Source organism: Gambusia affinis, linkage group LG24 (assembly GCF_019740435.1).
Source record: "Gambusia affinis linkage group LG24, SWU_Gaff_1.0, whole genome shotgun sequence".
NCBI classification, from domain to species: Eukaryota; Metazoa; Chordata; class Actinopteri; order Cyprinodontiformes; family Poeciliidae; genus Gambusia; species Gambusia affinis.
In genome coordinates, this window is record NC_057891.1 from 9649804 (window position 1) to 9666496 (window position 16693).

A 16693-nucleotide genomic window follows, 5' to 3' on the forward strand; every position below is an offset into this window, starting at 1 on the left:
TCACCAGTGTGATGCAACAGATGCTTTAATGGACTTGGAGAAGCTGGAATGAGTTCAGTGTTGCCTCCCTCTGATAGCTTTTAGATGTCTAGGAACAATATTTGCATTGTTACACTGCAAGGAGACATTTTCCCAATCAATAAAATGTAACTGAAAATGTAAATGAGACTGAAATGTATTTGAACTCATCTGACCGGGATGCCTCCTGGGGTCCTCCAAAAAATGGGAACATGGTCTATACTTACTTTCTTAGGAGGAATGTTCTACTCCAAGAGTTTACGATAGCTTCCCAACAAGTTGTTTCCAAGTTTGGTGGAGTCCATGTAAACCTTTGGAGGGTAGTGTTCAAGAAGTTCTCTTCTACCAAATGTCAGAGTTTTTTATCTGACCAGTGCACTTTCTCCAAAGCCTCCTTTAAGTCATGTAGTTGTTCAAAAGAAAACTGAAGACATGGCTGTGTGTGCAGTTTCAAGAGGTCTGCCTGTTATGGGTCTATCTAATTAATGTCCCATTTGGATTCAGATACTTAAAAAGCTCATCTGTAGTTGTATGCTGGTCCCTCACCTTTTTATCATCAGCATCGCCTCACAAGGTGGACTCCAGAAAGATGGTGATTAATGGTGATTTTATCACTTATGTTTCTTCCATTTAATAGCTCTTTGGTTTTACCTTTTCAGCTTCAAATGAAAATCAATTGCAGTTAAAGATTTCTGGGTTCAAATCTTTCCTAAAGACGTCTGGATGGAGTCTTTAGGTTCTGCTGGTGTATGTGTTGGTTCTCTCTGGGTAAAGTGTCTTCTTCACACAGTTCAAAACACTCATGGGTAAGTAGACAGTCAAAATGCGCATGTATGCTCAATTGCATGTCTTGTTGGGTTCTGTGTTGCCCCGGAGATGAATTGGTGACCTGTCAGTAGGTCTCCCAACCATCACTAGAGCCAGTGTATGTGTGCCACTGCAAGGAAAAAGTGGGTATAAAAAATGAATAAATTGTATGTTTCACACACACAACATGATGGCTCCAACGTTTCTGATTGATTGAAGTGTTGGTGCCATATGGAGACTAAGATAAAGTGCCAGAATCCAAGTTAAAACATAAGGGGATTAAGTGTCACCTTCACTCAATGGGATACAAATCAAGTGACGATTTACAGTAGAAAAAAGGTCTTTACCTACACTGTAAAAAATCTAAAACATTTTATTTTGCTTCATTTGGTATTAATCAGACAATTTTCTACAAATTACAAAATGTACTTTTATCTGAAGAAAGTACATTTTCTTCAGATATGTACTTTCTTCATTTTTTTACTCTGCTAAGACAATGTATCTTAGCAGAGTAAGATACATTTTCAATTTTAAACTCGGAAATGTTTTTCTAATTTCTTAGTATTTGGTCAAACTTTTAAACTAACTTGGGTCAAATGATTTGGTTTGGTGTAATTTTCACCAATTCCTCTGAACAGAACCGTAGTCACTGGGTTCAGATTTAGACCAACAATCCTCTTAAACAGGATGATTGGTGGATATTACTATGCTGTTCATAAAATAGTTTGAACAAAGGAAGGAGGAAACTTCAGATATCATAAAAGTCCACATTTCTCTTTCACATATTTGGACAGATCTCCTTTTGATTTTGTACAAGAAGCCAAAGTGTTTTACATGCTGCCTTAACTTATATCTACAGTTTCAGCTGTTTATGTGATTCAGAGTTTTTTTTAACTGACCCATCAGGAAGAGTAAATTTGCATATTGTGTTTCATCATTCTGGCTTCCAGCTAAAACAAATTGTCAGACCTGACAAACATGAACAGATTAGTTTAATTTATTGCCAGATAGAGTGTTAATCTGACAAGACAAGATATCTGATTTCACTTTGTATACTATGGGCTTTTTATGGAATTTTTGTAAGTTATTTTTTTCTATTAAAAACAAGCAATCAAGAAAAATGGAAACTGTATTTTTTTCCCCAAAGTGAACACACTTACATATCGTCACCTTCCTACGTCATTTTTTGCCAAAAAATGATTGAGGTGTTATTTTAGGAAGGTGACGATATGCAACAGAAGATCAAATATTTATCACGTCCAGTTCTTCTATATTTCTAATTACGTCTACCATCTTCTATCAAATCAGAACTGACAAATTTTTGTAGCGAAAAGCAATCTGGCGTGATCACAACTGGAGACTTTGCAGCGAGGTGGGGAGACTTGCTGAGAAACAGCAACTCTCCAAGTGATAAATTTGCTTTCAGTAAACGCCGTCTTGGAAGTGCATAAAAAAAGCAGCAAGAGAAAAGAGCCTGCCCAAAATGTGTGTGAGGAGACCAATCCCCCCGCTGATCAGGCATCAATTGAATTGGAGCCAAACAGCAAGCGGTGAAATGCTGCAGACTATCATGCTGATCAAGACTTTATTTATTCGCCTTAAAGTGAATTTTCAGTGTGACTGGGCCGCAAACAACCTGATGCCTAATCTCAAGGTGTGTGTGAAGCAAAGAAACGTGATCCAAATATAAATAGCAAGCAAATCCAGCACTGCAGCAGCACCAGGGCAGGATTTAATGTGTTTTATTAACCCCCACTTGATCTCTGTGACTCACCGACTAATCATTAAACAGCTAATCATAGCAACAATGTTTGTTGATACCCTGTCCCCGAATCCAGGTTTGGAGCATTAATTTTAAATGTTATTTTAGAAAACATTTAGCTGGTAATCTGATTCATCAAGAGGTGTCTAGAGCTTTATATGTATATCTTTGGTTATGAGAGTGCAATGTGAAATGGTGATTATCTTGTACTAAGAAAGACTTCAGAATATCTTATGTGCATAGAGTGTGTTGAAAAAGTCAGACACAGAAAACTTTGAGTGCATGTAACCTTGTACAAGTTGCACAAGAACCTTTGTGAACCAGTAAAGAAAAATTAAAATCAGCTTTTACAAGGATTTAAATCTAACTCCAAACCATGCTTGAGAAAAAAAATTGTTCACTTAATGATTCAATAGCTTGTAAAGCTATATTTAGCAACTTATAGTAATTGCTTTCTGTATCGCTCTATCATATTACATTCCTTGCATAGATAGATCAAGAGAGATATAGTTCCTCACAGCCGACTCTTGGCACATTGCATGTTAATATTTACATCCAAAGATTTTGCCCATGCGTACGACGCTGGAGGGCAAAAAGACTATTATTTTACTTGCTATCCATTTTTCTGCCACGGAAGAAAAGTTCAGTTAACAAAATGAAACCTGGAGATGTAGGTATTATTAATTTAGTTCACTGCAAATGGAAAAATCCAGCAAAAAAAATCCAGAAGAACAGTTCAAAAACACCGGTATTCTTTTTCTTACTCTCTATGTCAGCTGTGCTTCACACTGAGCCATTGCCATAGTGACTGACTGACAACAGCTCCAGTAGTGTATCAGGATTTAACACCAAACACCAAGCAAACATTTCTGACACAAATAACACAACATTCAGTCGTTACAGATTTAGGTGTTAAGATTGTCAAAGTAAAACTAGCATAGCTCACCTACTATGCTACACTTTACTTTACTATGCTATTCTTTACTTTTAATAAAAACGTTTTCCTGATCTGGTGATACTCTTGGACCTTATTATTGTTGTGGTAGTGTTGACCATTAATAGCAAAGTGTCCCTTTTTCTTTCATATATCAAGCATACATTTAAGATTTACCGTGTTATGTTGACAACTTGACAGCTAAAACCAATGGTAGTCATCGTTGAGAAGTAGTTTGTTGCCCTCCAGCAGGGAGATGGGGGCAGGATCTGTCATGCGTCATGTCAAGTTGCAATTTGTCTATAATATTGTAGCACACAGAGGAGTTCTTGGTCTACTCATCGACTCTAATCAAATCCAGATCTTGTGGATTCAAATCTAGGTCAAATCATCCTGAGGACTTCACCACTGTGCCGGCCGGTTGGTGTGAACTTATGGGGCCAAACATCTCTACTTTGGTTTCATCTGTTCACAAGTTCCAGAAGATTTGTCTTTTTTCAAGATGCAGCTTTGTAAACCTATGTCATACTGCCATGTTTTTTCTAGCAAGAAGACACTTTCCTCTTTAAGCTGTTTTTCAAAAACCTTGCTTGTTCAGTCTTTTTCTAATCATCTTGTCATTGTGTTTAGCATTTTAAATTAGACCTGTAGAGGTTAGGATGAAGCCTTTACACCTAAAGGCTTTTGTAGTTACTCAGAGAGCATTTTGACCAATAGCCAGATGGTCAATAGCTACTGACAGTAAATTATTGTAATTCTTCATTTTCACACTTTCACACTCATGCACTCATGCATTTTTATAAATATTAACTGAACAAAGTATGTATTTATTCATTTTCATCTATTTGTTTGTATTTTGCATTTATATTTAAATGAGCCTATGTAAAAAAAATATTTATTTGATGAATATTTATTTATTCATCATGGTAAGCAACTTCTTTTAGTTGCTGACCATGTCACTGAATGAAGGAAGAATTGAAAAATGTCCTTGAACATGCTTGACAAAAATCTGCAGATGAAATCCAAGTGGATATTTTAGCAAGACATTTATACAACACACTTTGTGTTGGAAGAAAGTATAGCCTTTACAATAAAATGCTGCTCTGAATCAATTTAAATACTTGTGAAAACCTGAAGTGGCCTCCAGAACCAGTTCGTGTGAAAAAATGACTCAAAATCTGCTGTAGTTTCTTGATACAGAAGACATTTCTATGCTTTCATTACCAAAACCGTATTTTCTAATAAATATTAAATAAGTTCAAGACAACTTTTTCAATAATTATTTCATATGTCAATGGAGCAAATATATATGAGAACAACAAGGTGAATATTATGTCTCCAGGTGTCCTTTACAAATAACTAATATGAATTGAAGTGAAAATAAGCCTTTTTAATAGCCATCTATAGTAAATCACAGTGAGAAAAGACAGGGTTAAGAAAGAAAATATTTTAGAAAAACTTGAACCTTACCCTGTTTTAGCAAAATTAGTCCAGTAGGTCATGACGACTGCACTCAGCATCACGTCGTTCTTTGAGAAATTGCAGTTAAAAAGATCTGTTGGGCCGATCATAGGGATCCCAAACACATATGGTACCTCGTCACCGTGGGCCGAATCGGCCCAGCTGGGCTTCATGTCACTTTGACAGTGGTGGTAAAACGCATAAAAGTAGGTGGGGGAGCCATACTGGGCGTGAAGGTCAGCTGTGGCCACAGCTGGTGCCACCCACTGGTGGTCGGTGAAGAGCGCCACAAGGGTCTTGCGACGAGTTTCTGGATTTTCCTTGTCTGCCCAGTCGGTGTACATGAATTTGATGGTTTCCCGCAGAGTGTCCTTTCCCTCTGGGTATCCATAGAGATGATCCACAAAGTCTGACACTGCAAAGTCAAAGTCATTGGCAGACACGCCATCCTCACTGTCCACAATGCCGTCAACAAATTTGAACCCCTCACCCTGGTTGACGCCCAGCATAATGTCATAGTTCAGGAACTCCCCTTGTTCCATGAGAATCTGTGGGTCGTCTGGGATTACGTCGCCGTCAATGACAGGTCCAAAAGCAATGTGATACTTCGCAGGAGTGACATACTGCTCAATCAGCTCCTTGTAGTTTTTCTTTTGCAGGCATTCCACCAAGTCGATGGTGTCCAGCATGTTGCAGCCCACCTTCTCAGCGAGGGATCGGGTGTACTTTGCAGGCTGGTAATTGACGGCCCAGCTGGACAGTGCTGTTCCACTCTGTATGATGGCTTTCTGGAACAGATCTGAGATACACACTGATATTAGTAAAACACTTCAAAGAACGCCACTTCTCTTTTATTGGCTACGCACATTATCCAAAAAGATGAGAATGTGTAAAAATTAAACATTAAGAATAATTAGAAATTTTGATTTAACTGGTATTCACAGTGTGGTGATAAAGTGTTTTCCCCCTTCTACATTCTGTTTTGGCTTCTGTCTCATTAACCTGTCCATGTGTGAGAAAGTAATTGACCCCTACGTGGGAGGACCAACCTAGTTCACAATAACTTCCATCTATATATAACTGGTAATGACTCTCTAACATCACGGTCGAGGACCTTTAGAAAATGTTATATATACTTTTTCTCATTCAGGACGTTCCTGAACCATCGCTTTGGTTTTGTGAGTCCAAAGTACACCTGAACGTCCTGGTGTGCTTTGGATCATTGTTCTCCTGAACAACTCAAGTGTCCTGGAGTTCAAAATCACAAAGTGATGCCAGGACTTTCTTCTGCAGGATTTTCAGCTAGGGAGCAGAATTTATGACTCCATCAATTATAACATCAATTCAAGTCCTGAAGCAGCAAAGCAGCCCTACATCATCACTGTCACTACCCTGACTATAGGTATGATTATCTTTCTCTGAAATGCTGTTGGTTTCACAGAGCAGGAGGCACACTATGATTTCCCTAATTGTCTTGTGGATCATCAAGATGTTATTTAATAAATTTGCATGGACCTTTGCAAAGATGGACATTTGCATTATTTTTGCTCAGCAGTGGTTCTGCCCTTGTTTCTCTTTCTTATTTTTCAGTAATTAATTCTGACTCTAATTGCATCAGGATCTAGATGGTTATAAATGTTTTTTGGGGATTTTCTGTGATAAATAAGGGCTACCTTTGAGTTGGATGAAAGTGCTTGTCATTTCTAGAACATTCATTCAACACATGAAGCCGACTTACCCCAACAGAAGTTAGCTAAGAGAAGCAGGTTGACATCTACCAGCCTCAAGAAAACACAGGGAGATGTAAGGATCTTGATCTGTCCCCAAAATGTTTGGGAAAGTGGCTAATGTCTTTCCTTCCATCTGTTCTTTGGTTATTTTTACATGGACAATATTTATTGCCTACATTTGAAAACCTCAAAACAACAAAATGAGGGTTTTGAAGTGCCTTTGTCAAAGTGTAGGGTTAGGATTAGCTGACATCAAAAAGTCTGTTTGTGTTAAACCATTAACAGTCATTCAAGTCTTTAAATACTTGTGTGCATATGACAACGGGTTTCTCAGGCCGTACTTTTCTTAGCACAGCTTTTCCAGCGTCCAATCAACAAATAGGCCACAATACATTTTCCCCCCAATTTTTGTTTTAGACAGTTCTATTTATGCTCATGCAAACGCAGAGTAGTGACTCAACCAGGCCGATGTGGAAAGTATGTTTTGAGCTCAGAGCCAACATTTCCCAGAAGGCCTGTTTAGCTCCGTGCGAGCTTTTACTGCCGCCGCTCTCAAGCTGATGGCGAGCTTCAGCTCAACCTCGACTTAGATATTCACTTTGAAACAGCGCTCAGAGTGGTGGTGAGGTTTTATGAGCCTGGCATGTTGATCCACAAGGCTGATGATGCTGCTTTTTTCATGGCAGATTTACAGCACGGCAAATGCAACAAGCTGCATTACATTTCTCAGTGATGTATTGTACAGAAAATAAAGGATTCTTGGCAAGGCATGGGGCGTTTGTTTATGACCACAGCCCTGAGTGCTGCCCCTTCAGAAACATCCAGACTTTTATCTAAATGTAAAGTAAGCCATTCCTGCTACAGCAATTACACAACACAGAAAAATGAAACAGATCTGCACACTGCAACAAAAACATATATTGTTTTCTTTGATCTTCTTTAACAAGCTCTTGCTCTTTTGGATTACCTCTTAAATTAAGCAAATGCACTTGTTATTTCAATTTTTAAACTTGTACAAAAGGGAGTTTTTTCCCCCCAAAGACTGTGTTGTCAACATTTAGGTGGAGATATTTAAGTAAAACATGGTTTTAAAGTCAAAACAGAAGAAATATTTATGAATAAAACATGAATATACAGCTGAAACAATATACTTAAACCTACTGTACCAAAAATTTAAAGGTTTTTCTCATAATGTCTGACACTGAATGAAACTAAACTTCATGTTTTTACCAACATCATTTGCATTTGCTTATATCAAAAATAATGAGGTTATTATAAGACATTGTTCTTCTTATTCTCCCATTTTTCACGTTACACAGTTTTCATGTATAGTGTCCTATCTCGGTATACTGCTGACCTACTGATACATGTGCAGTTGAAACAAAAAATGTACATACACCAAAAAAAAACCAAGTTAACTTTTTTTTCTTAACACCCCTCATTAAATCAGACCAAACTTCTCCTGTTTAGGTCAGTTAGAATTACAAAAAAATATATGATTAATGCAATAATAATAAGAGGAAGAATATGTCAGATTAATCAACTTGCAGATTTTTCTCTAGAAACTAATTCCATATTATAAACTAAAAATCCACCGTTTTATAGATTTTTTTTCTAAATAGTGTATTTCTAGATTCAAAAGAAAATCGTTTGCAAAGTGGCCAATCCAGGAGAGCTATTAATTTTCTTTCCCTTATTGGCTTTACCCTCAAGAGCATATACAATGAAAATGGTAGATATTAGGTTCTGCTGCAGTGCTAAGGCTCTTTCCATTATGCTTATAAAGACAATATCCAGTATATTGGTATCTGAATTGTTAAAATAATTAGTTTCAAGTGTTTTTAGAGAGGTTCTCAAGCAATGTAAATATCTGGTTTCAATTTTACCTCTTGCCACCTACTGGAAAGCAAGAACAACTTTTTCACAGTGCAGAAAATTAATTCCCAACAAATCTCAAAACATGGTGGACCAAATGTTACCTTTACTTTCCACTTTTATTATTATTATTATTATTATTATTATTATTATTATTATTATTATTATTATTATTATTATTATTATTATTATTATTATTATTATTATTATTATTATATATTTTAAATGTAGAAGGTTTTTGTATCCCAAGGCAATATTTTTGATAGTTATATCAATTGTGTGAGTTGACAGTTTGTGTCATTTACTCTTATAGGAAAGTAGACATAAAAAATAACTTCAAAAATTAAATAATCTTTTGGCTTTATATTGTTTAGATGAAGAGATGATGAAAAGTGTTGTTAGGTTAGTTTATGCAAGAACATGTTAAAAGCTCTTTAAAGCTGTTTTGCATCCACAAAGGTGCCCTCTGGCATTATGATAATATTATCATCATGTTAATACAATATAATTATCCTATTGACTAAGTAGCTGCCACAAATGCTTGGTTGTTTATTGTGGCTGTCTTTGTTCATGTGATGAAGCTGTTTTCTTTCCAGGGTTATCCAAATGTTGCAATTTTCTAAAGTCTGCAGCATAAAATCATTTGAAAAGTCTCAGGCTTTGATGCCCTGAGGCAGCAGCTGTGGCAAATAGAAGTCCACACTGCCAAGCAAAACTTTTCTGCTTTTCATGGATGTTTCTGCTCAACAACTTTAAATAAGTTGTAAGAGCAGAAGTAAATGCAGATTCAAAAGTCAGCTCTGGTTTTAGAAGTAAATGTTGCTGTGCTTTGAGATGGAAATTCAACTTCTGTTCATGACTCAGTGGAGGAGCTCATACCTTCTGAGTAATGCGAAAGGCAGAGCAGGCTGACGCACGACGCTCCAGCCCCTGAGCCGAAAATGGTCACTCTTTTCGGGTCTCCTTTGAAGGCATGGATGTTTTCTTTGATCCACCTGAGTGCCTGAATCTGATCCAGAAGACCGTAGTTCCCCTTGGCTGCCTGGTCACCTGTGCTAAGAAAACCTGCAGCAATAAAAATGGGGAAAAACACATAGCTTTTATTTTTTTCAGCACTCATAAGTGTTTGTGGTGTCTGCAACAATGACTTGCTATTTGTGTTCATTCATGAGAAAAAGGTATTCATGACCTCTAATCTAATAATACGAAACTTATTTAAACTTTTGCCGTTACTGTCTTTTAGCAGACGCTAATAATTAAATGGATGTGAGGAGTTGGAGCTCAGCAGTGTGTTCTCACAATGCATTGAAGGAAAGACAGTAATCACCTCAGAGAACCATTTTGTCTGCCCATTGATCTGTGAAGGCTTACAAAGTAATTTCCAAAGAACTTGAAGTCATTCTTAGTACACCGAGAAACATTCTTCACATGCAGAATATTTCTTACTTTTCAACTGCCTGTAGTCATCATTAAACACCTTTAAGTGAAAACCTTGACACTTTCTGCTTTTCAGCCCCAGTTTAATCGTATTTAGATGGAAGTCAAAGGCGTTTTCTACTCAGGGTTTCGGTAAAGATGTACAATACTAGAGTTCACTGCAGTACAGTTAAAAAAAATTCTGAACAAGCATAATTTGTCTGAAATGGGTTATAAACAGGACAGCAGGTTGCTTTGGTTTCACAGTTATTTATAATATCACTAGACAGAACATTGTTCTGTAGATCTCACAGAGATCTACCGGCTTTGGAGTCTGGGATTAGATTGTAGACACAAACACAACAGACAATCTAAAGTAAAACTAAAGAGTTTGATTCTAACTTCAACAAAAAACATGAAAAAGCATACTTTAATTAAAAATAAATATTAACTTCTTTATATAAATTTTATAAACATTGACAAGTTTTTCAAAAAAAAAATTATGAAATAAAGTAGGTCTGGATAAAAAAACAACAGTTTTTTTCAATTTATCCAATCTTTTCCAGACTGATAGTTGTCAGTGAATTTGTTTCTCTTCTTTAGACAGAGCGAGACATCAAGAAATCCTGTAGCGTAGCTACATCAGGTTGCTCCTCTCTTTGTTTGTCTTGGTTGCATCCTTTGTTAAGGGGACTTTCACAAAACAGGTAAATGTGACCCAAATACACTTATTTTGCTCAAATGCAACTTATTTCTGTCTTTTTCATGGCAGTCTGAATGACCCAATATTAATCTTTTCAACCCCCAAAAATCCAAATGGTGCTACTTCGACATGTGTGACTAAATGGGAAAGCATTTATGTTGCATTTTATGTTATTTATGCGAGATGTGTCACAATTTTGCACCAGCAGAAGTTAGACAAACAATGGCTGAAAGTTATAAATCATAAAAATTCTAATGCTAAGAGAGAATTCCGTTATTAGCTGTGTTTCCATTACAAACATGCACAAAACTTTGTCAATATTCCATTAAAGTTGAAAACAAAATTTTGCAATTGTGGCGTTTCCATTAAATAAGAAATAAAAGTATTAAAAATCTCACTTGAATACATTTGTTTGTGTGATAGGTCGCTAAAAACACATGCCACACCGTGATCCTCCAACTACTTCCTGTCGTCTTCTTCGTGGTTTGCACCAGTTGTAGCATCTGCATGTTGATCATGTGACTATTTTGATGTGAAAAAAGTGTTTCTATAGCAGTTTAGCAAAATACACCAATTTAGATATGTCCAAAAATTGTATTTCATTCTAGCAGTAAAATATTTTTGAAATAGGTGTGTTTGCATTAAGCAAATTTATTTTCAAAATTCCAAATTAATGTAATTACACAGTCAGTGGAAATGCAGCTGAAACATCATAACTCCACCACTCTGACTCCGACTACACATCCAAACAGATTCTCTACAGGTTTGGAGTCAATATAGCACAAAAGTTCATTACTATTAATTGAGCTTTCTTTTTAATAGCTGTTGATAGAAAAATATCAACAAGCAGATAATTTCACTTACAACAATAGAAAAATGTCTTATTATAAATGAAATAATCTGCCAGTAGAACATGTATTGATTCAACATTATTAAGAAATTAGTGACTTAAAACAAACTCCTACATCTTGTTAAAAGTGTGCTAAGATATTTGTAAATTGGTTTTGTCTTAATTCAAGTGTGCTAAGATATTTACATTAGCAAATAAACCAAAACTACCTGGTGAGATTTTGTGTTTTTGCAGTGTGGGAGCTACTGGTGGTCAGAGGGTTCGGTGGCTCACTTTGGTCAGTCTACTCCAGGAAAGCAGAGTGTTGAATGGACGAATGTCTGAATGTAGTGTAAAACATTTTGGAATCCTCTGGACTTGAGAAAGTGCTATTCAAGTACAGGCCAGCTATAATCTGCATGGGGTGAAATATAAAATATACTCCACTCTGTGTAAACCTCAAAACCACCTTTGTGTATCTATAATGAACTGGAATACAATGAAAGGTGGTAGTACACATGCTGCTCTGCTGTTCAAAGTATCCACAGCCAAGTAGTGAAGTATGCAAATTAGATTGTACCCATTGCAGCAGAAAAGGTTGCCCAAAAGGCATCCCATCCAGACTGACCGGCCAGACAGCAGCCTCTGACTTCCAAAAACTTGTTGACAAATTAGCAAATACCACTAAACCCATTAAGTGGCTTTCTAAATTGTGCCACTGGGGTTCCTGGCTGCAGCATCCTGCCAAGCCTGGCAGCAGCCACGGTTGCTGTGAGCTAACCAAGACTGAGGAAGTATAAATGACAAATGGAATGAAAACCACTTGGTAAGAGTGAAGGGGTGAGGGAGGATATGTAGCCTGTGGCTCTTTGATACACCACAGATCCAGTTTGTCATGGTGAGATGGAGGGAATGATGGGAATAGGAGGGTGAGGATGGGGGCGGGATTGAAGGCCAACAGCAGCCTAGACCCTGCAGGAAGGGGAGAGCAGCCCTGATGCTGCTCTTCCCTTCAGCCCCTTTTCAGCCCCCAGATTCTCATTTCTCTGCTCTCTTTTCCTCTTCCCTCACATCCCTCACCTCAAAGCAGCCAAAAAGAGAAGCATGCTAACAGGCACTCCTCAGGAGGTGTGAAGATTAGTCAAAGATTCATTTCAAAGCACCCGGTTTCCAAAATAGACTTCCATAACTGTCTGCTGCCTGAGACTTTACAAGAAAAAATGTTTCAAATAAGTAACAGGAATCAAATAAACAACACAGACTCTACAGACATGTTCACACATGAATAGCATGGTCATTCTGAACTGTTCTTTTTTTGGTGTTAAATGTACCCTTTCACCTAAATGTCGTAATGAGTGGTTTTAGAAATTATAGAATGCATTTTAAACTTTTACTAGTTAAATTCACAGACAATTAGTTGAAAAATAATTTAAGAAATTGTGTTTTTGTCATCCTGCAGATGCTAAATTTAGTAGAGATGATTCATTTGAATTTTGCACATATGACAGGTTCACATTTTGGTATTTAATATGTAGATTATATGAATAAGAGATAATTTACTAGATGACATCAAAGTTGTTGCAAAATGATTCTTGATAGGAAGAAGTCTGAGGCTAATTTGCGACAGCAGACAATGACTGAATTTCATGTGATGAGTGTAGATTAAACCAGATGGTTTAATATAACATAATCTTTCTGTTCGCTGAATAATTTCACATTTTCACATTTTGAAAATAAATTTGCATAATGGAAACTCGATTTTTGAGAAAAGGTTCTTAGAAGTTCCTTCAACATTTCTTCAAAATTTGCAAAAACCTTTGAAATCTATGTTTATAAACAATTTCTTCCTTTTTCTAAAGCTGTGATTTTTAGTAAATTTCTCAGCTTGATCTGCCACATAAATACTCTGACCTTTGGTATTGGAATGTGACCAAATGTAATAAAGTTCATACTTTTTCCAAATGTTGTACATAGTGATTTTTTTCTATGCTATTTTTATGAGAAAAATACCCTTTGAGCATCTTTAACAAATGACAAACATAAAGGATCATTTACTCTCCAGTAGTTAGAAGCTCTAAGGAAATAGTGAAATAGTTGAATAGGAAACTCAGTAAATCTGAGTTCATTCAAATATCCAAACAACTAAAATCAACTCCCAGATCTTCATTTGTTTTGCTGGTCAGTTCATCATTCTATAAACTATTGGCTGATTGCAATGTGTGCAGCTGAGATTTACCAAATTAAAGTATTTAAAATGTGAAGAAAATGAAACATTCCATGGAGGTCAACTGCCTGTGGCTGTAGTTGACATTTCAGTCCTGCTGTTTTTATCAGAGCACCACCACGGCAATTAAACCAGCTGTCAATACTCACATGGATGAAAACACTAATGGCACACATTTAAAAATACCACTCAGGGTGAATCACATAAAGAAATCACTGTACAGCCTTTTAACCTGACCACTGACAGGCAATTTTCATTTTCAGTTTCACCTGACAGGGACACTTAGTGAGTTCTTGGATAATGTCGTGTAATAAAATGTGTCTCAAGATGGACTGATTTTTGCAAAAAAAAAAAAAAAGAAAAAAAGAAAGAAAGAAAAGAAGGTATTGCTTATCAGAAAGCAAAAATACAGAGCTTGTCATCATAGACTTTAGAAATTCCATCCACCTGACATCAATGATTTAATTAAAGATTCTTTGAGTTTTGCTTCTCATTAGCACCACTCTGTTATATAATGTCAACTTTTACCAAAAGCCACTGGAGCCCCGTCATGTTGAGCTTTACTGCTGTTTTGGAAATGGATTAATATTATGTACCAGCTTTCCTTTATTTTTTTTAATTGAATGACTTTACTCATTCCTGACTTTGCATTACAAACTTACAATGTGTTGGATTTAAACATCCAACATTCAGCCTTTGGTGAAAAATGTATCTCTTCCCTCTCCAATAAAAATAAGTATGCAAAGTGTATGTTTCAAAAATAGTACACACTGAAATAGATAAAAATCGAACTGCAGTGGTAAATGCCTGTTTCCAAGAAATAAAATTTTAAAAATGTAAATGAAACAAAGATTTGGCCGTATAGTTTAAAAAGACTTAGGGGGAAACCATGAAATTTCATGCTAAATGTATTAATAAAATCCAAAATGTCACACAGACTGTGGCATGTTTTGTTGGGTGGATGTGCTATAAAAATAAACTTGAATTAACTTGACCTGTATTTTATTCAGCAAAACGTCCCGCAGAGACAATAAGCTGCTACTACTAAATGTTTGCACTCATAGCTAATTACATAATACAATACTGGAGTCTAATTTATGTTTAAGTGTGTTGATAGTAAAACTCTAGAAGTGAAGGAGGGTGTGTTTTCTTTTCATCATGGCAGTAAGGAAGGTTTCAGCAGTCTGTCAATGACAACCCAACTGAGCAGCACCATTCTGCTCTGGCCTAAAGCATTAAAACCCTCCCAGCTCTATCTGTAGAAATGCTGCTTTCACAGGCCACAGCTTAATGTAGGTCAGTCTGATAAAGTGCACAGAGCTCTGAGGTTTAAAAAGTGCCAGGCTGGGCAGCCAATGGAAGGCCTTACTGATTGATTTCAGGCTCTAAATGTAGCAGAGGAAAAACATGTCTGGGTTGTCAAACTTTTCACATTCATTGGAAATTACAGACAATTCCGTAAAAAATTATACAATTGTTGAACCAAGTAGTGAGATGGGGGGGTAATTTCACAGTTAGAACCAGACAAAATCTGCTTCTCTCTGACTGACATTAAATCAGGCTAAACTTTTTCAGCTTCAGGTCAGTTAAGAAAATTACTTCTCTTTCCTAAATGTCAGAAGTTTGCATCCACTAAAATTATTATGAATTGAAACAAATTGGGAATACAGAGATTATGATGTCACGACTATAACAACTGAGCTAGGAAAGAAATACTGGAAGCATTTCACATCTTCATCTTAAGCACACAGAGTCAAGAACGCTCAGAAAAAAGAAGCAACTGCTACAAAAAATGAGACGGCAGTTGAAGTGCTGGGACATAATGAGCATCATTAAATATGAAGGAAAAAAAGGAAATATGTGAAAACTTTTGAATTTGAAAAATGTAACAAAATTCTCACCATTCTGATATTTAACACATTAATCCTCATCACAAACATAAACATAAAAGGTTTTCTTTTCAGACTGAGAGAAAGAGGATTATATTTTTCCTTTTAATATTCAGTTCAGTTCATTTGGGGTCTTTTTTTTCTGCTAGTTGGTTTGTTTTACCAGAAATGTTTTTTCTGCTTCCCGTCAAAAAGATGGATTTAGAGGGGAAAATATTCAGGAGACAGAATGGACCTGCTCTGTATTCTGCGGCAGCTGTGAGATATGGCCTGTTTCCAAAGAGCAAACAATCAAGTTTCAAATTATTCAAACCCTAAATTTAGACTCCTTATGCTCTTCAGTGCAATCAGAACTTTATTCGTCTGCTTTCTGTCCCGTATGAAATGATTGTTCTGTAGTTGTTGTTCATCGACTCCAGCTCTGATGGAAACACACCTGATAACTGTAAATGAATCATCTGAACTACTTGCTGTGAGGCAGGGAAAGCTGACTTTTAACTAACAGAAATGTCTTTGCTGAAAGCAACATGTCCCATCAAGGCTTTGACAGTACCAACTCATGCTGCATGGGTAAAGATTTGGATCTTTGTGGTCTGAATTACAGCTGCTTTACTCTCAATCCCATTGTGTGAACAAGAAAGTCAAGATTCCCAGGAACAGTTTACTGACTGCAAATTGGGGAACAATTTGCAGTCAGTAAAAAAAAAAAAAATCAGTATGCTGTTCCTTCATAATCAGCCCAGTATCTTTAGTATGACCACAAACCGGATAGCTCCAGCTCAAACCTGCATAGAACATTTTGTCTACATTTCAGTTGAATCTGACCAGTGAGAACATTTTCATACTTATAACCAAGTAGCTCAAATGTGTTAAAATTTGACATTAGGTCTAAATTCATTTTGCAGTCTGGTTTAATCTTGCATAAACTAACCCAGACATGTTATTGAACCAATAGGTAAATGTAGCAGCTGAACTAACTATGCTAACTAATCATGAACGTAGTGAAACATAATTGTTTTATTCTATCAAATTGAAGGGCATATAT

At 36.5% G+C, this 16693-nt stretch overlaps 1 protein-coding gene across 1 annotated transcript in view; it reads right to left on the reverse strand.

Annotated features, from left to right (window-relative positions):
* The window catches only part of nlgn4xa (neuroligin 4 X-linked a), a 98627-nt gene that overhangs the window by 7178 nt on the left and 74756 nt on the right, over positions 1-16693 (reverse strand). The window contains exons 4-5 of the mRNA XM_044109321.1: positions 9467-9652; positions 4992-5781 (exon numbers count right to left, since the gene is read on the reverse strand). Coding sequence (XP_043965256.1) covers positions 4992-5781; positions 9467-9652 — 976 coding nt within the window. The remainder of the gene's footprint in view (positions 1-4991; positions 5782-9466; positions 9653-16693) is intronic.